Here is a 21,834-nt window from a genome sequence, read left to right on the forward strand (position 1 = left end):
TGCAGTGGGGAATTTTGTAAAAGTATTTTAACCTTGATCTTAATTCGTTTTAATGTTGACTAATGATTTTTGTTACTTCTTTTAAAAGTATTTTTTGATATAACTGTGTATGAGAGTAAAGGTGTACTGGTTGAAACTATGCCACACAATACATACAATTAAAAGATTTTCTTTTTTAAATGCCTGGGTAGTATTCAGACACCAACAGTTGCTGCTCCATAACGGATGCCAGCAAGAGTTGCTATATTTTTTCTTTACGTTGATATGTGATTTATTGAAATGTATCAGTTGAAGGGACATTAAGGTTACAAAGCAGAACTCACACACTCCTGACAAGTGTGTGGTTATAAAACACCATACCAGCCCTCAGAATGCACAGCTCATAACATCAGACATGACGTCAGAGATGGCAGTGCAGTTTGTTATCACTGATGACATTGCATAGTACATCAGCAAAAATATCATTCTGTTCACACTACCATAAAACAAGACTAAATTGGGTCCTTAAGGATTATGGATGTATCTCCATATATATTCCTTGGTAAACTTTACCCCTGCATTCTAATCACATACCAATGAACATGGTCACCCATTCTACACATTTTACTACCTTCACAACGACCAAAGAGCATGGCTACCATGGGCTTTTGCTCAAGGGCAGACCCCCATGATCATAGTCCATGCAAGATCACCTATGTCCATGACCCTGCCACAGAACTTCTTAAATAAATATATCTCCATAGAAGGGCCTGTTTCCATGATATGTGTACATGGAGCCTGGGGCTCAGCTCATTTCCCCAGTGTATGGCCCATCCTGTGAGTACTCAGAAGCTTGGGAAATTAGCTACGAGTAGCGTGAGTGTGGTAGTGAGTTACGGTTGTGTTGCTTAGCATGGCAGCACATTTCTGTGAATTTTAGGTTTTTGCAGTATAACCATGAATCCGCACATGCACCCACCAACAATGGCCAGTAGTCATACCTGTTTGGCATAATGAACCAGCCTCAATAGCCCTTTGGGCATAGCTATGGCAATAGTGAGTGGTTGCTCTGTCCAGGGTATGATAAAGACCATGCCCTGGGCACTGCATATTACACTGCAATGTCCTTTGGCCATGAAATTTGCAATTATGCATATGCATCCTCATTTTGTGTGTCTCCCCACATCCCCCTTGAAGTCTATCGGTCCACAGCCCCACTCCTCATGTCATCTTCCCCTCGTTTTTCCTGTGATGCACTTCCATTACTTTTTTAACCTTAGTCTTTACCAACAGGAATCCTGTGCAGTTTCTGTGGTAAGGTGAAAATTAACTAACTGAAAAAAGGCCTCTCTAGCCCTTCCATAATTGTCATATCCACCATTTCACTCGCCCCAGCTCTACCCTGATGTGAAATAATCCGTTTCCATCCTGCAAATAGTATGTTTAGCACGTATTTCCATTGCCAGAGAATTGTCATGGAAACAGCTTGCATTGAGCAGAAAGAAAATGGACACTTTTCTATTCCGAAAAGTGTCAGAGTTGCAATGAACCGTATTATATGTATAACAGGTTTTCTTTAGACCAGGGTCAAATTACAAGAAACTACTAGACTGACAGACAACAAACCACAGCAAAGGGATGGCTTCTCCCCTTTGTGCGCAAATTGTCACCTGCTCAAACAATGAATGGGCGTGGCCCAACAACAGATTGTTACTAGGCTTTGTAACTTTTGAAAACTTTGGCCCAAATGTTTATTTTTGTGGGACCTGTGCCAGTGAATCATTTTGAAACATGTCAGCCAGATCTTTGTAGCAAGTCAAAAGCTGTAGGCAATAGAATTTTCGCAAAAGTTAGTGGTTCATAGGTTTACCCTAACTATAGGGCTGTGACTCATGACTGCCAGCATATAATGCATACATTTCAACCTAAGGCCATCATTTGCCCTGCAAAAAAACCAAGTGGGTCAACATAGAAATATGTACAATTTAGAGATGATGGCTTTCAGGAAAATGTGATGCTGACATGTTTTACCTAGCTGCCGACCTACATCATGTTTTCTAATAATGCACACAAAATTGCTCTGATGACTTGTGAACAAGAAGAAAAAAAAGACTTGTGAGTCAAATAATCAATTTAAATTAAGCTTGTGTCGCATTCCAATTGAGGGCCGTTACAAGAATAGAACCCAGGGGCTTGATAGAGAAGAATCTAGCATGCTAGGTGAAATCAAGCATGACAAAATTTGCTAACAGTTCAAACAATAAAGATTGCACAACATTAACACCACATACTGCCATATGGCGTCACATTAGGATTCACACCGTACTATAGAATTGGTTGTTTTGGTGAACAAACACCTACTGCTAAATTAAAAGTCCCATCATGACATTTGGTCCAATATTACTGTCAAGTTGGACGCCATGTCTAAGAGATGTACATCTTGGTGGTGGATATATGCCCTACTCAGTAGTCATCTTAAGTGAATGGACTTCACCCCCCAGAAAGCAACATAACAACCTGTGTGATATTTTTAATAAACCAAATGTGTTAACAGAAAAATGATTGAATCAATTTGAATCTGTTATATTAATTGGCTATTATCTGAGGCAGCCATCTGTTGTTTAATAATCCACCTGCGCCATTTTTGAAAGGGGAAATTGTTATACTTGTATTTCAATGTGGCCGAGGCAAGCATACATAGAATGTGTGCTCCTAGAACTCTTGCCATGTCATGGAGAGAGTGTTCTATGAACAGAAGTTAGATTGGACAGACGAGAGAGGGAGACGGCACTACAGTGATGACCTGGTGTGGAACATGCCTTCTGAGTATAGAGTGTCACCTTTAGAGGTGCTCTTTGTTTTGCAAATTGGTATTGGTGGGTTTCTACCCAGAGTGGCATGCTGCCACTGCGTGTATAATTGAACTTAATAACAACCTATATAATAAAAGGTCAGGTGTATGTTTGTCTGATGCAGTCATGTCCAGTATAGACTGCCCGCTTCACCTGTTGTCATGGCTAGAGGGAGCTGTTGCTTTAGACTATGTAGTGGTCCTACTGCGTTAATGCAAATCTAAAAAGTATTTGTTTTCTATTAGCATGAATTGCACTCTATTACAAGCAAATATACCACATAATAGATTGACACTGAACATTTCTTTCTTTATGCACTTTAGCCCGTGTACATGGGCTTTCACACTAGTTGATATTTAATAGATGGCAAACATACTTTCTCCTGGACAGCAGCTGTAAGGAAACACAATACATAACATAACTTTATGCACAGATGGAAATGTGCACATGCAGAAAACAAGTAATATATTTTAATTAAGAGATTTTTTTTTAAAGCGAAATTGACAGATCTTGTACATCAAGTATCATAGGGTGAGGGCAATGATGGGATGAAATTACACACACTGATGGAACTCAATTCATGTACACAGCAATGGAACTACCCTTTTAAAAAGTGTCCCAGACAATTAATTTATAAAGTTGAAACACATTCTTGGTTGGAAAATCCAGCAAAATGATATGCTGCCGTCTATAAATAAGACATTACACTGGCCCTGTGTGGAATAAAAACATGAATCTGTATGCTGATAAACAGGAGGATTCAAGTGGTTTATTATTATATGTCAACTTCATGAGTATGGTGGCAGAGCAACTGTCCCTGTTAAGTGGGACAGTGCTAAAGTAGAGAAAAAATAGAACTTTGAAAAAATAGATGCAGTGATTCACAAAGAGATTCAATTAAACAGCCCAAACCATGTTTACTGACACACTGCTATCTCCCACTCGGGCCTTCAATAATATTCTACAGATGAATATTTCTGACTTTGAAGCAATTCACAGACCATGTGTCCCAGCTACATCCAGAAACCCCAACCTACATTAAGTTTGGATTCTGACACCTCTCTCGGGTGGAGAGCCTGGCTTTCTTAGGGGTTAGGTTTTGGAGTAGGCACTTCAAAGAAGCCTTCATGACAATTGAGACATAAATGAAAGGGGATCATTATCATGAAGCCACTTTCATCTAGGACAGAATACGGTAAGAGGATGTCCGATTAAGCCAAATGGATGAACCATACAGGAGACTGGCCACTTTGGTTCTTACTAAATAACACTTGAGTCTTAGGGCCTCATTTCCCGGAAGGCGGTAATGGTTAACGGACACCGTTAATGGTAACGGTGACCGTTAACCATTACTGCCTTACTACGAGGTACCTTAGCGGGTTGGTGCTTTAACGCCTGCTTTTTGCAGGCGTTAAAAACCAACCCGCTAAGGGACCTCGGAGCTAATTACGGCACCGCAAAATTGCGGTGCTGTAATTAGCGCCTTCCCCATTCCCATAGAGCCCTATGGGGCAGAAATGGGAATGGGGAAGGGCAATGGCGGAAGGGGGATTTACCGCCCCTCCAACCTTGGAATGGGGCGGTAAATCCCCTTTCCGCCAAGGCGGTGCCGGTATTTTACCGGCATGAGCCATGGCGCTAATAGCGCCATGGCTCACCGCCTTCCGTGTAATGAGGCCCTTACTCTCCCTCACTTCCTGAAATTATGAGGTGCTCTGTTTGACATGCAAGGAGAATAAACCTGTAAAATTGACAAAGATTGGCCAAAATCCTGTTAGAATTTGAATACATATAGGGAATCGTATTGGATCTCAAGCTGCTCAAAATCTATTGCATAGGGCAAAGATAAGATTTGCAGGATATCTGGCAACTTTCTTCCTAACCAGTCACTAATCAGTTCTGTAGACAAGAGGAGTGATTGAGGCAAAGAAAGCTTGCCACTGTAGACAGATGGGAGCCTGGATGCAAAGCCCTTCACTGTGGCCCGACTTGCAAAAGCAGGGAATCATTACTTTCCTTCAAAGGACTCCCAGGGTGCTGCAAACCCAAAGGTGTTGTCTTTGGTAATTTGGTAATTCAGGATGCAGAATCCAGCAGTTCCTGATGTGTGAATCATCAGCCGAGAAAGCTAATGCCAAATTGCTGTCAAGATGCTTACACTATCAGCTTCCCAACTGCCTGTGTTTCAAACTCTTATATCAAGGTGTTCAGATATTCCAGGCAAGCATTGAAGTAGAAGCGACACATTGTTGAACCCATAAGTTCAAGACCAATTCATCTTCTTCACACATAAACACATTTCATTTTTCACCTTCAATTAAGTCACAACAACTGGAACTACTGCTTCCATCAAAGGGACATATAAGAGGACCACCAAGGGGGCATGCTCAACATGTAAACTAGGATGCATTGGGGCTAATGTGCGTGAGTGGGTAGGAGGGAACTCAGGTAGACGGTCCACAACCACAAGGGAGAACACGTGATGTCTTAGAGACATATTGAATTTGGTCACAGTCGGGATGACTATTTCCAGTGGCAGAGAGTTTCAATGGGATGAAGGAGTCACGAAAAGTCAAGGAAGCGTTAGATAGCACAAGGGGAGTGATGCACACAGAGGTTGAGAATGGATGATAGGTAGTCATTTCACTAGATGCACAGCCTTCTAAGTGGACACGTGTGCCATATCCTCTAATTGGTAAAAGGACCAGGAACATGTGTAGATTAATTAATATTGCCTTCACATCTGCAAGATGGTTTAGATCCACTGAAGGAGTCTTAGGAACACAACCTTATTTTGTTTTATTTCATGTTTTGGGAGTTTTGGGAGTCTAGCAATTCTGCAGTCGACATCTGATTCACATGGATGTTTTAGGAAGAAAGGACATGCGTGATTATGCTTTCCTAACACCATAGTAAAATTGCATACTCTGGAAAGTGCCAAATACCATGAAAACAACCTACCATCAGTTGAGCATAATGCACAACTTCATTTGCTATTTGTGACACAGCTCCAAGAAGAGCAAAGTGTTAGAATCCAAACGGAACTGATGAACATGTCAACCATGTAGTTTTGGAAATGTATCTGGCAATTGCATCATTTAGGGGCTACATGCACTTACATTTTCAGTCCCAAAGTCAGCCATATCTTGCAAAGCATATCAATGCCCTAAGAATACCACGTGTTTAGGGAGCATTTCAAGCTCGAATCTTTACAGATGTAAGTACTTTAAAAAACATAAGGTATTGTAATCCAAAGTAATGGTACTCACATTGTTATCCTCAAACCGATCAAGGGAAGATCTGAAATGTAAACTGCAAATGCTGGCTAAACACATAGCACTGAACACATTGTATAACTCACTAAAATTTCTTAGTGCTTATAGACAATTGCACATCATCATCTAACTTCTCATTGAGAACTGCAAGAAATGCAGACAGATGGCAGTCTGTGAAGGGAATGGCACAACCTTCTAAAATGGCAAGGACATGTCGCTATAAGGTTGTCATACATCAATGGCATCACACTATCCTCTCACTCCCTAGATCATGGAATGAGAGGAGAACATTAGTCCATGGACAAGGAAGTGCTATATTGTAAGAATAATGATGTGCCAAATTTGAATTTCTGAATCTCCAACATAATGAGAACTATATGGAAAGATTGTATAGAAGGGATTAATGGTGAGAAAACAAGTGGTAAATGAACATGGTGATACATACATTTACAGATTTGACTCAACTTGTTCCCTGAAAACCTCAAAACTAAATACCTTAATGTGTTTATTTAAAAGCAGGTTCTCCAACTGAAGTCTTTGTTACTATATTTGCTTTCATCAAGAAAATGCATATATGACACCATAATACATCTCCTGCTCGTAGTTTAGTTAATATAGTGTCACAATAAATCAAGCTTTTTTTTGATACATTAGATACGATTCAAGAAATTACATATAATTCTGCACTAAATAATCAACTGTATTCATAATTGTCATGGTACTGAAATGTCGTCTTACTTTATCAAGTGCTGCTTTATCTAGTTCATTTTTGGCAGCTGCCAATTTTTGTTCCAAATCTGATAGCTGCTGTGCCTGCAAGAAACAAAATCACAGATTAATGTAGATCAACTGCTCTCACCCAATTAACTTTCTCAAGTCATCTGCAATGTATTCAAACCTTATTCATCAAACCTGAACTGCTATCCAAAAACTACATTTGAAAGTATAATGATGCTTTGAGCCAATGAATTGTGAATACACACCACTATGTTCCGCATAAATAATGGATGATGAAATCGCTGGCAGGAGAAGAGAAGTTCAAAATATTGTTAGGCATCTGGCCTTACATTGCTGTGGTTCAGCAAGGTGAACTGTTTTCAGATTCACCCATGTTTGTGTACTTCACAGACCCACAGTGCATATCATTTTTATCGCTCTCATTGATGTTGTCCCAGCCTAGCAGCCTTTGTTCTATACAAGGGTGGCTAAAGTGTTTCGTTTAAATGGGTCTAACCAAGGAGACAGGCAGACAGGTGCAACTTCTTCAAAGCAGGGAAGCCAGACTAATCTTCTCCCTCCAACACTAGGGACGGATACAAAGTCAGCCTTCGAGTGGACCAGGACAGTTTATAGACGGAGATTGGGCCTTCTATGAAGGTTTTCCAAAATAATTGCTAAATGTTATTAACATTAAAAACACAACTCTCTTTTGAAGTCGACGTGCACCTCCCAGTTACAGATATGAGTACAACTCATTAAAAGGGGTTTACTTTTAATCAGAACCTATTAGCTAATTATAGATATCTCTGCTACTTTACAGCACTATGGGATTTTAAAATAAATAATAAAACGTGTCTTGCGACAAGGCATGATCATCATTTCGAAAACAATACATAGGACCTGATTTACAAAAAGCTTGTTTTCAATGGGATACCCACACTGAAACACACTCTGTGAATCAGGGCATATGCCATGCCTGCATCACAGAGGTTCATAATCGTGGATGAGGTAAATCGATGGAGAGGTAGATGAAAAAGAATGCACTGAAGTGCAGCAGACGCACCAGCAATAGCGCCTATACCATGCTTCGGTGTGTGCATGCATGCATCCATTATTTTCGGTAAAATTGTCCAGGAACCTATCAGTCCTAAACATTGAATTCACAACTGAAAACAAAAATACAAATCTGAGTACATTAAAACATCTTGAGCCTTCGTTAGAAAATCGTTGTACAATGGCACAATCCTATTGACAAACACTTTGAAAATCTGGACCATTATCCCCAATGTGTTTTAGGGTCACAATCATCACACTATCACAACTGAATAGTACGCATGAGGCATATCCCAATCCGATAATGCGTGGAATGCAATGCTATAGTAATATAAGGATGCATGCAGCAAAATTTTTAGAGAAACACCGTTGAATGAATGAGAGCAAGAGCTGCACTCTACCACGCCGTGACATCACAGTTAATATTCAGTGGCGTGCAGGATTACAATAAAGACATATTAGTGGGTAGCACCTGTTTCAAGTATATGGTCATGCGGTCCTTGAGAGACATTGCACAGACGTTCATGCTCTAGCACATCTTGTATTACAGGAACATTTGCTTTTACTAATATAATGTAAAGTTGACATTTTAAAACGTTCACTGATGGGAATCCATTCACTTTAAATTGAAGGTTAAAGAGTTTCCTTATCCATATACTTTTATCCATCACCTCTTTTCCTAGTGTGTCTCTATTCGTCTCCTTGATATGGATCCCCAATACAAATCATTTTTTCAACACCTAAGACCATTAAAATGGTCACTATATTTCTAAGCTTTTTTATAGGCTGTAAAATATAAATTGACTTTCATATATTCTCAGCGTGCAGTTTAGTGTTGTGATAATGATAATTAAACACCATGTACTACATTTTACTTTTTTCTTCAAGTATTCCGATTGTGCAGTTATCTTTTAACATTAATCATTTAACATGTGTAGGAGATAAATAATTTGGTTTAATGATACATGATCAAAACTTATTCAGCATAAACAGACACCATAATCATAGTCACTAATCAACCGCCTTTGTCTTTCCACCCGATAATCATTGCAAAATTCTGTAGCTATTCATAGCAATCCTGTTTTGCAGCATACACACTCTATAGAAGAATATCTTAAGGTACTTTGTCTGCAGGTTGCCTTTTGCTTATGCTCCCTTTGTGCATAGTTAATAAAGAGGGTAACACATGCCTTTGTGCATGCCCCAGATAAAAAACGTTTAAGACAATGGGCCTCATTCCGAGTCCGGCGGTAAGTAACAGTAATTACCGCCATGGCGTAAATACCATGTACGATGTGGTTGGAAGGCGCTATTTCCACCATATTCCGACTTCGCGTGCACGAGTATTCCGCCATGGCGGTAAACTCCCTTGTGGCATAGCGCAAAAGGTCCCGTCAAACCCCTTACCGCCATAAACCTAGACGTATTTAACACCATCGCCTTCGATGGAATCCGTAATTAGCGGAGACCGTAATTTACGCTAACCGTAAATTACGGCCACCGTTAAATACCGGAAACGGAAATAACGTCATCGCACAGGAACGGGAAGCATCACGGCGGCCATATTTAAAATCACAATCCATTGCATTCCTCTCCATACAGCACATACAGGACTCCATACAGGACTCAGATCGACCAAATATACTACAGAGAACATCATCATGCCCAAAGTTCTGAAAAAGGGCGCTGCGCGCATCCGAAAAGAAAAATTCACCCAGGATGAGTTACAGGTCCTGGTCGACACTCTGCATGAACATGCAGATATCGTATTCTGCAGTGACATGCGTAGGCCCACCATCCTCAGAAAGAAGGAGATATGGGAGTTGGTCGCACAGAGGGTGAGCGTCGTTGGGAACACCCCCCCGCAGCACAACGCATTGCCGCAAACGCTGGGATGACCTCCGTCTCAGGGTGAGGGCCATCATGTCAGCAAACCGTCAGCAGGCCCTGGAGACAGGAGGAGGACAGGCTCACCCATTAAAATGATGCCCTGGGAGGAAACATGTGCGGAGATGATGGGCACAGAAGCCATCAAAGGTGTTGGCGAAATGGATTGCAGTGATCCCTCATCCGCTGATGCAGGTGAGTGTCATGAGTCCAAACAGTACATGCATCCCTAATGTAATTCACCGCAAAGGGCCGGCCAAAGAGTCACATCATGTTTGCTTCGTAGACCCCCCCCCCCACTGCAACCATGTCGTAACAAGTGGGACCCAGGATGATGTCAGGTGCAAGGCTGACACCCATATTGGCCATGCCACACAGAAAGCTGGTCAATGTCACTCACCATAGTACTCCGCCAACATGATTGACCCCGCCAACAGTATGCTTTTACCATCCAAGCCAAGTTCACTCACCGACCAAAATATCACCAAGATGCTGCTCTCCCAATGTGTTACCATAGGCTTGAAGTCATGATGACCCCCAGATCATTGATCATGCTGTCTCTCTCTTGCCCCCCACAGGTAGCGGTCATGAAAGTGAGGAGGAGGAAGGCTCCCGGCCAAGTACCTCCCGGGACAGGGGCAGGGTACAGCGCATACCTGCTGGCAGACATAAGGCCCATACTACACCACCTGCTCCAGCAACCCCCATGGAGGGTACACAACCCCCACCCGCGCACCTGGACATGGCTGCAGGTCCGCCGGAAACATGCCCCACGCTGCACCCTGAGGAATCCAGCATGTCAGGGGAGAATGCTGCCATGTGCCTCCTTAGTGTGCCAGACAGCCCCACATCCTATTCCGTGGTCAACGTGGCGGAGACCAATGTCTACAGCCAGGTTGCACACAGGTTGTGTCTAGAGTCACCATCGTACAGCCAGGTTGCACACAGCGACTCCGGGTCGAGTGATGGCCCAGGTCTCACAGGTGAAGGGGTAACACCTGTCTCACATCAGCCCACTTCCCCTGCCGTAACACCTGAGAGGCCTGCAGGCCCAATACCAAGCCTGCCAACCACATCCCCCACATCGGCCGCAGAAGCTGTGCACTCCCAGAACCTCACGGCCATGATTGAGGAGTTTCTCCGGGACAACCGGGAATCAGGGTTGGTGCATCACAATGACCTGCAGGCTCTGGGCGAGGTCATCACTACATCCACAAACCGGCTCTGTGAGGTGCTCGGCAGGATTGCTGATGCCCTGGAGGCAGCAACCCCCAGACCTCAGCCCCAGCAGGAGGAACCACCCTCCCAGTGCTCCTCCACACAGACCAGCCCGGTCCGCAGGTCACAACGCACAATGCGAAAATGATACCCCAGGCTCGGGGAGTGCCCATTGACTATGAAGCCACACACATGTGGCCTATGTAGTATTGATGGGACCATTGTGGGGCTTTTGTGGGGGGAGGGTGAGGGGGGTGAGTGTGTGCGTGGGAGTTGGGGGGGAGGGGGGTGAGGGTGTGCGTGGGAGTTGGGGGGGAGGGGGGTGAGGGTGGAGGATTATTTGTACACGTTTTCACATGATTATACAATACACAGTTTGGTGTATCCTGGAAAACAGAGTGGACATTGATCATTGTGCATGTGTCTTTTAATGTCTCACAGTGAATGTAGTACATGTATCCCCACACCCAGTGCCCAATGTCCTGTCATCCTCACCCCCTCAGCTGACTTGTGACTCAGAAATATTGGTCAATCAATGCTTGTCGCACGTGACGTCCCTCCTGTGCATCGGCCCCGTGATGCTGTCCTGCCATTCCTTCCTCCTCCTCCTCCTCCTCATCTGGTGGTAGCAGACCCACGTCAGGGGGCAGTGGCACGTTCCGATGGATGCACATGTTGTGCAGCATTGCACATGCCATGGTGATCTTGGCCACCTTCTCGTGGCTGTAGATGAGGGCCCCACCTGACCGGCTGAGGCAACGAAATCGTGCCTTCAGAAGGCCGAAGGTCTGCTCTATCACCACCCGTGTACGGGTATGAGATCTATTGTAGTCCTCCTCATGCCTGTTTTGTGGGTTGCGGACCGGGGTCATGAGCCATGGCTTCAATGGGTAGCCAGCATCACCTGCATGAGAGTGGAATGAAGGTAAGTGTTCGTGCAATCACGGTGGAGAACTGTGCTAATCTGACATTGCAGCAGGTGTTCACTGGCCATGCACACATGTCCCAGGATACAGTCACCCCATTACATCGTACAATGGCGTTGACTGTCCCACCCTTATGCATCTCTCTACCCCACCCTTTACCACCCGGGTGGAGTAAGCTGACAGCCTACTCACAGCCACAATGGACTGCCATGGCCCATTCCGGTTACTCACCAAGCAGCGAGGTACGTCGTTCAGCATGTCGCTCCATGTAGCGTGGTAGTGTAGAGTTGCGCAGGACCAAGGAGTCATGAGTTGATCCGGGGTATCGGGCATTGCATTGTGTGATGGCTTTACTGGCATTACACACCATCTGGACGTTGATGGAGTGATATTGCTTGCGGTTGCGATACGGCACCTCCATGGCATGGGGAACCACCAATTCTATGTGGGTGCAGTCGATGGCACCTATGCAATTTGGTAAGCCTGCAAGTGCATGGAAGGCAGCTTTGGTATCATATGTCTCCTGGGGAGTCCGGGGGAGGCATATGTAGTCCCTTCTGTGCTTGAGGAGGGCATCAAGCACTTGGTTGAGTATCCGGGAAAATATGGGCTGTGAAATGCCATGCATGTGCCCCACTGTATGCTGGTAGGTCCCTGTGGCAAGGAAGTGGAGCACAGACACTACCTTTAGTAGAGGGGGGATGGCAGTGCTGATTTCTATTAGGCTCACTATGTCGTTATGTATCAGGGCCACTATGGTGGTTATGGTGTCCCGGTCAAGCCGGTACAGGGTGTGTATCTGCTCTGGTGTGAGGTTGAAGGGGGTGGGTCTGATGCGTGGAATTGGGGGCTGACGGCGTGGTAATGGTGGCTGCACCGGTAGGGCATGCTGGGCCTGTCTCTGCCTCCTTCTCCTCCTGTGTATCCTCTGTGGTGGGGGCTGTGGTTGCTGTGGTTGCTGTTGTTGATGTTGTCGTAGTTGCTGCCTTGCAAGCAGGGCCTCCAGCTCCATGAATGCTGCGAGAATTGGTATCATCTTGGTGTGGGAGGGGGTGTGGTGTGTGGGTGTGCTCCTTTTGTGCTGTGCCTGACTCTATGGACGCCACCTGTGCTGATTGGGTGCACCTGTTCCTCTTTCTGGCACTGTTCAGGGTTGTTAACACCTTCTCTGCCTTGCCGGTAATTACGCCATGGCGTTAAGGTACTTTTCGCCCTTGTGGAGCCCGTTTTTACCGTGTCCGCTTTACTTGGGATCAGCACTGGTTAACGCCTTAGCGTTATTTCCGACGTGGTGTCTCGGGCGCGCGACACTGGTCCGCTATTTACGCCGTCGTACTTTACGGCGGCTGTAATTACGGTGTGATGGGTCGGAATAGTCCACGGCGGAAAAGGATGGCGGTATTACTTTACCGCCATCGTTTTTCCATTAGCGCCGGACTCGGAATGAGGCCCAATGTACCTACAGGTCCCCCTCCGCTGACACTGTAGGCCCTGATAAACTTTCCTGCATGAAACTTGAATCCCTCCAATTTCTGTTCATTCAAAGATGTCGAAATTCAAACAAACATTTTAAAAATGTGTCCGAAGTTTGACTACATGGAGTAGTCTGCCATTCTCATGAGGATAGCTCAGAGGCAACATGCTCACCTTGGAATCAAGACGGCATGGAGCCACACAGGTTCGATCCCCGGGTCTGCACTTAAAAACCTCTGGGTATTAAGCGCATTCTAAATAACCTATGATATCATATCATACAAGGGAGGCTCATGACTGTTGCTGCTAGCCTCACTCAGCTTTCAAGGTGGCATTATGTCATTGCTAAAGGCAGGTATAGAACATTTATGGAAAGATTAACAAAATGGAGTGAAGTAACCTACCATGGATTAGAAAGAAGAAGGCTAGGGAGAGGGAGTGAGTTACAGGAATCTAGACTTCCAATGACCTAGACTTGCTGACCATCAATAGTCTGCCTCTGGCCCAGCCTTATCATTAGCTATCCTCTATATACAACATCTATAGGAAAGACAGAGTTGACGCCAGAAGTAGAGGGGTGCCTTCATTGCCAGAAACACCCTCTCCATAAGGGAACTCATTAACACTTCTTTCCCCTCTGGTGAACTCTCTACACAACTAACATTCACCCAGACCACGACTACAACCCTCCAATTGATTTATCGTGCCCTGGGCCCACCACTCTCATGTTGTAGAATATATTAGGCAGCCCCTGTCAGTCAACACTAAAACCTCTTCCAAGGATATGATTGTGGGAGACATAAACATGGGACTGTCAGACCTGACAGACACTAATGCGCTATCCCTCTCCAATTGCATCAACGCACTAGGTTTTAATCGCACACACTCTAAAGGTCACAATTTAGATTGAGTAGCAGACTTGAACTGTAACCTTATTATCACCTCCAACTTGCCCTGCTCATGGTCTGACCATAATATCATTTACTTTACCCTACCAGTGCATGCTCCTCTCCAAGATCAGCGAGAACCTTGCTTCCTACTGTAACAAGAAGCTGCAGCAATATATCCACCATTAACTTCCTACGTTTGCTCAACACACTCACTTCCTCATAAGCTTCTGCCACCCTGGTTCACATTTACAATCAAACCCTCACCCAGGCCATCAATAAGTTGACACCCGTTACCCAACAGAAAGCTAAACTTATTGTACACACCAAGTCCTGGTTCTCCTCTGATCTTATAAAAAGAGCAGCAGAAGCCATCTGGAAAAAGTCCCAATCAGAACCCAATAGAGATCTTTTTTCCCTAGCAGCTAAAACCTACAAATTTGTAGGCCAAACAGATCTGCCGACAAGGCAGTAGCCCAACCGTGTAAATAAGTTGCTGGACTGACAGCTAGCAGTGTCCAGAATCCAAGTGTATTAAGCCTGATCATCTGTATTTAGAGTGGACTCTAAGTAGAGTACCATATAGGGCATTACCATAACACATCCATACCACTTTACCACCATAAGAAAGTACCATGAGATTAGGTATAGCCCTCTGACAAAATCCCTAACATATTTTGGTGTGTTGGCCTGTGTGAAGGAACTTTAAAGAAGTCACTGGGCATGGCAAGTCCATTAGGCACAGCTATTTGGTGCACTTAAAAAGGGAACTGATTTTGTGAGGTAATAGTGTGGTGCTGCACGCAGTGTCATTATGTCCCAAACTGGAAGCACATTTTTCTGAGCTGGTGAACTACCTGGTGGCAAACCTATTCGCCCCATGGGGTGTGGTCCTCAGAAAATGCAGCTTTATGGCAGGATGGCTTATCTGGAGAGGTGCAAAAGGAGTAATTGCAAGACATCTTTGCAGAAGGCAGTATCATACTGCTCTGTATGTCCAGACTTTTCAGGGCTTTGGACAATAATGCAGCGAAAGATTGCATAATAAGATTTTGTGCGAAGCTTTGGTTTCCCTTAAATCAGTCTTTATGACTTCAGGGGAATGATTCTAAAGTAATTAATAAGTTATGGACCAGTTTGGATGATGCAAGTGAGCAAATAAATTGTCTAAAATCGGATTAAGAACATTCTAACACAGAGATGCAGTATGTTTCTGGCAAAATGGACGGACAGATATCTCAGAAGAAATTGCAGTTTGTGGAAAGTGAACAGGAACTGATGCAACTAAAAGGGGTTATAGATGCAATAAGCCAAGACAAGGATGATACTTTTTTGTAGATGCAAATGCTTCAAAAGAATAGCATGGAGAGAGAAAACAAATTTCATACTGTAGAACAAGAAATGGTTAACATTTGAGAGGAGAATGACAAGAAGGTTAGAGAGTTTAATCAGTGCCAAATGCAAATAAATTAAATGCAAGCCGTGATTAATAGGTTTAGTGATGAGAACTCTAACCTTTGTCAGGAGACAGACCGACTTCATACCAGGTGCAAAGATTTCGAACAGCAAATATTTTGTTTTAAATCTCAAGAAAAACAACAAGGCATTATATTGAATGGAGTTAAAATCAGCCCCAGCCTTGCCCGAGGAAACAATGTACCAATGGCTACACCTGTGTCTAGATCTGGTTTTAGCCCATTGGGGGGGGGGGTTTAATTCACATACCAGTGGTTATCATCATTCCTACCCACCAGAGAAAAGTAATGAGCGACTGAATAATGCACCCCAAAATGCACTGAGTAGCCCCATCAAAATAATGAAGTCCATCAAAACTTTGATTGAACCATTCAAAAAGGGAGGCGATTGTTGCATAGAAGACCATTTAGAAACGGTACATGATATATTTAAAACGCTTCAAATACCTATGGAACAGTATAGGCAGTACTTTCACCTAACACTTGATTCTGCAACTGCTAGTGTCATTCGGGGCCTTAATGAACAACAAAACCTGTTATGGGCAGACTTTGAGAAAGACATGAGGCATCATTTTTCACCTTACCAGTGGATGCAAGAGGCCAAAAAGACAGTGTATACCAAGACAGCAAAGCCAGATATGTCACCTCACTGTTCCTCCAAGAATTAAAAAAGTCCGTTTTCCATTTTGATGTGTTTTTTAATCCTAATTCGGCCGAATTTAACTGCATATTTTTGTGATCTTCAAAAAGACATTGGGCCTCACTCCAAGATTGGAGGTAGCCATGGCGCTAATAGCTAATAGCGCCATGGCTGCCAACAATAATGGTACAGAGTCCACCCTCATGCAATGGGGACTTACCGGTCTAGTCGGACCTTTGCGGGACCGGTAAGTCCCCATTGAAAATACCATTCCCCATTCCCATTTGAGCCCCCATAAGGCTCAATGGGAATGGGGAAGGTGCAAATAATTTGCTCCCTGGACCCTTTGTGGCTCCCAAGGGACCCATAAAGATACCTCGTAGTAGGGCGCAAAGGGATTACCGGCACCAATGTCCTTAATGGTGCCCTGTATCCCTTTGCACCCTACTCGGAATGAGGCCCATTATATCACAGTTAATTTGTGAATTTGACCGAGAAAAATCGCTTGAGTGGATCATAGAGCAGGGGACTAAATTGTATGAGGTAATCTATTGTAATAGAGAGACAAAATCGAAATCTAAATATTCACCACCAACAGTAATGGAGATAAAATCTGTAAAAAGGCCCTTGAATCATTCCAGACTCAGGCAAGGAACAATATGACACCTAATCAAAGGGTCACGCCACCACAGAGGACACCACCCGAAAACCCTGTATTTCAATCAAATGACCCGAGCAATAGAGAGAATTACATCAGTCCTAGATATTTGGGTGATAATCCTAGGGTAGGATTCTGACCCGATATGTCAGGCATTAAGAACAATCAAAATCTAAATCAAAGGAACAATAGCCCATACGAGACACTGGAGTCGCAGAGCATGTTTGACCCTAATACCATGATGTATGGCCATCAAGAAAGGCTATGGCATGTGGATAGGTTCATTGAAAATAGAAATTAATATGGGGAACAGTTCCCACCAAAGGAAAGACAAAACATTAATTATGTCCTGTGCCAATATTAGCAATCACAAACACCAGTCGACCACAATCAAAGAATGGTCACGTTGCATTCTCTACCTCCTACGGCCCATGAATTCAGAAAGAACTCAAATAGAAATCAATCTCCTGAGAGATACCAAAATAGGCCAAATCATGCTGAACTTAATCAATATCGGCCCAGGCTGCAAAGAGAGGAATTCAGGGACATGGACAGATTTCAATGCTTTGAGGTCCAAGTTAAGATGTTGTGTGAACAAATATAAAAACTCTGTGCAGTTCCATACCAACAGCCAAGTGAAGGTGCAGACAGTCATAGGAGTGATCTTGTGCGTTCTGACAAAACGTGACTATGTAATAGCACCTACAACGATAAAAATACAGAAGCCTATTAACCATCTTTGTGTAACGGTCCTGAATTGTTTGTCGATAAAAATATGAAAATACCCATTAGTGAAGGTGAAACAAGATATACTCACACACACACAAAAAGGGAGTGTGGTTCAATTTAGAGTTGAACAAGACTATCGAAGCATGTGAAGATGAAGAACAAAAAAGAAGAAAAGAAACAAGAAAAGCCTAAAAACAGAGAGACAGATTTTGAAAAGGACATTTTATGTGAAGATATAACACCAAATGAAGAGGTAAGGTTAGTTGTTAAAATATCCTCCCTTGATATTCAGAATACTAATGAAGTCCAGACAGAAAAAATGGCTGCTCAAAAGGAGGGTGCCGGCACCTGATGAGTATTTTGAGCCACACATATTTCAGGAGACCGAAAAGACAGGCTCCATGTGAAATGCAATTAGATGTTATGAGCCAAATGCAGGCTCCACGTGATCTTTGTGAAAATGTTACGTCAAAAAACTGTAGTGTTAATGTCCCAGATCAGATGGGCAGACAGTGGCTATACTCCAAAGGGGTTCTGAACATGGAAAAATAGACAAAGATTCCCAAGAGGAAATGGACAAAAAGGAGGGAAACATATCATTTCACATGCCCATGTGTCTGGCAAGAAGTAAACAGGGGCTAAGAAAGGTGAGTCATGAAATTAGCAAAAACTCCCACTTTTTGTGTGTGTTGGAAGACGCTGAGGACAGGTATTATGCTCCTATCACTGTGGAGGAATAATGCAATGCATTTGCAATGATTGAAACGGGTGCACAGGCCACAATTATGTCTAACGAGTTGGTAAAAAAGCATCAATGAAGGGAGCCCCAATAAATTACATAAATGTCAGACAAAATGAAGGCCCGGTGTAGAATTTTAATGGTGAGGAAATGCCTATCGAAGGTGTCACTGAAGTTGAGATAAAGATAGGGCAACTCAGGGTAAGACAGGAAGTATTAATTACACTTTTTAGTGAAATACAGTTTCTGATGGGGACAATTTGTCTGAAAAGGTTGTCGCCCCTAATTGATGGGGTAAATGGGGTCTTATGGTCCCTAGCCAAAAAACCTTTGAGGCATAAGAAAGTGGTGTCACAAAACAACAGTATAAAAGAATGCCACACAGTGGCTAAATCAGATGATGCACTGGAAGTGTATCTTCAGAATTGTTGTCTGCCTAGTATCACTGCCATTCTAATGTGTCAGGATAAAATGCAAGGTGAAAGAGAGAAGCAGTCTCTGCAGATTTATTTTGACCCTGAGAAAAAATGGCAAAAAAAATAGATGAAAACACATTGCACTTTTATTTAAACAAAGAAAGATGCAAGCCAAGTGTTACCCCACAAATAAACACAGAAAAACACATTACAATGTTTTCTGAAATACGCATGGAAAATGGACAGCCCTGGATCCCTATCCGGGTAAAATGGCATTCTGATGTGATAGAAACTACAGGAAAGGAGTTTTATTAATGAGAAAATGCTTCCGCAAATAATCTGGAGAGAGGTGAAAAAAAAAACTCAGTCCTTATGAATCAAGTGAGACAGCGTGCTGTCATAAAAATAATTGCATCCTATTTGATTTAAATTAAAATAAAACAGAAAAACAGCATATTGAAATGGAAGTCAAGATTCCAAGATATTTAAATGTGTCAATTCTCCAAAGATATATAGCCACACGGTTAGAGGAGGGCACAGAGGTTACTCGGTTAGAGGACTTTCCAGAATTTTCAAAAATGGTAGAAGAGCAGGTTCAGACTGCAGATGCATGCACAAATGAAGAAGAAAAGGATCAGTTGAGAAAATATTTATGGAGTTTAAAGAGGTTTATGACTAAAGACGCCTATGATTGCGGTCCAACCGATCTGCATGTTGCCACATTACCAGAGGGACATGATAGGGAACCATTATTTGGGTGTCAATATCGGTTGCCATTTGCATGTTGGAATAATTAGCTGAGATAATGAAGAATATAGAGTATAGAGGGATTATTAGGCCTATTCATAGCACATCAAATACTCCCATTTTGGGTGTGTCAAAACCTAATGGCCAATGGCATTTGTGTGCGGACCTACGAGAGTTAAACAAAAGAGTACCTGTTTCCACATGGCCACTTCCATGTATTGATCAGGGTCTCGCACAGGTCCAAGGGTCAAAGGTATTTACCACATTAGATCTCACAGCTGGGTACAGGTTTGTGCCACTGGCTGCAGATATACAAAACTTGTTTGCATTTTCTTTTGACAAATCCCAATATGCATGGTCTTGGACCCCTTTCGGATATGTCAATAGTGGGAGTGAGCTTGCAATATTTTTTCACAAAGGCGCTCCCAGATGCAGCAGAGAGGGGAACAATAGTTTATGTAGATGATGTGCTAATTTAAAATGAGAATCTGAAAAGTCATTTCAATGAGATTAGACATTTGCTTGGTCAGTTACAGAAGGCGGGAGCAAAGGTGTCTTTGCAAAGAGCTCAATGGTGTAAAAATAAAGTGAACTGCTTGGGTCATGAGGTGACTGAGAATGGATTTAATCCACAAAAGAAAAAGGTGGATGCAATACAGAAGTTGAAAGATCCTACTAACTTGAAAGGATTAAAGAATTATTATGGATGACAGGTTATAACAGGAAATTTATTGAAAATTATGCAGAGATACCACGACCTATAACCAGATTATTAAAGCAGGTTGTACCCTGGAAGTGTGAAAATGAGCAATGTGAAGCGGTGGTCAGGGTGAAAGAACGACTCATGAAGATGCCATGTTTGGCATATCCCATAAAGAACCCGGATTTTTTTGTACAAGTAGGGTTCACCGATCAGTGTATGTTAGCAGTGTTATCTCAAAGGCATGATGTGAATAACAAAACTATTGTGTATGCTATCAAGACATTATCTTAGGTTGAAACTAAGGGGGTAATTCATGGAATAAATGTGCGCCAAAATCAGTGGTGCAAGCAGGCGCAAGCATGAAAAAGCCAAAGCATGCGTGCAAATCCCATGCATGTGATTCATGTAAAGATCTGCGTGTATAAATTCCGGGATGTGCACCAAAACCACGTGTGGCGCACACCCACGCACGTGTCATTTCCACATCCCAACGCCGTGCGTGATGTGCACAGCGAAAGCGCACAACATCAGCGCACACATCAAAAAGGGGGCAGAGCAAGGGCCGGAACATGTGGATTGGGGAACAACATCTGAAAAGAAGGGCGTAACAGGGGAAGTACCGCTCGGAACTACACGGAACGCCCACACGCAGACGACCTACACATATTCATGGAATCAAATAGGGAAAACCCACGCACATCAAAACACACGCACACGCACAATTACGTCCGCCATACGAAAGCAGGCGGAAGCACCCTTGCGCAGTATAAAAGTGCGCGCAAACAACAAACAAGCATATACAGCTACAATGAATGTCCCGTTCCTCGCAGCAGTGATCGTTTGACACCGCAGGAGGAGGAGAATAGCCAGGCCCCGCAATTTTTGCCCAGGACCAGCCTTTTTGGGATAACAGATGACCAGGTCTTTGGTAGGTATAGGTTTCCACCTCATATCATCCTAGAGCTGGTCAGGGAGGGGAGGATGAACTCACATCACCCACCCTGTGCTCCCAAGCATTGAGCCCCTTGGAGAAGGTTCTCAATGTACTGCATTTCTTGGCCACTGGGTCATTTCAGCAGACAACTACCATAGTGAGGGGCGTCTCACAGGTCACGCAGTCACGCTGCCTACACCAGGTGTTGGCAATCATGACTGCCCGCCCCTCAGTCCGCAAGCGCATATACATGCCCAGAACACCCGCAGAAAGGCAGGCCGTGGTTCTGGACTTTTACACGGTGGCACAATTCCCCAAAGTGATCGGTGCCATAGATTGCACCCATGTGGCCTTACGTCCACCTAGGGCCACTGAGCACATCTATTGAATCCGCAAGCACTGGCATGCCATCAATGTACAGATGGTATGCAATGCCAGGTGGATCATCACCTCTGTATATGCAAACTTCCCTGGGTCCACCCATGACAGTTTCCTATTCAAAATGTCTGCCCTGAGCCGGGCC

At 43.6% G+C, this 21,834-nt stretch overlaps 1 protein-coding gene across 3 annotated transcripts in view; it reads right to left on the reverse strand.

The window, feature by feature from the left end:
- The window catches only part of LUZP2 (leucine zipper protein 2), a 1,804,399-nt gene that overhangs the window by 240,827 nt on the left and 1,541,738 nt on the right, over nt 1–21,834 (reverse strand). For all 3 annotated transcript variants that reach the window (XM_069623501.1, XM_069623499.1, XM_069623500.1), the window contains exon 8: nt 6,845–6,919. In XM_069623501.1, coding sequence (XP_069479602.1) covers nt 6,845–6,919 — 75 coding nt within the window. The remainder of the gene's footprint in view (nt 1–6,844; nt 6,920–21,834) is intronic.

Source organism: Ambystoma mexicanum, chromosome 11 (assembly GCF_040938575.1).
Source record: "Ambystoma mexicanum isolate Mex_15411 chromosome 11, UKY_AmexF1_1, whole genome shotgun sequence".
Taxonomy (NCBI): domain Eukaryota; kingdom Metazoa; phylum Chordata; class Amphibia; order Caudata; family Ambystomatidae; genus Ambystoma; species Ambystoma mexicanum.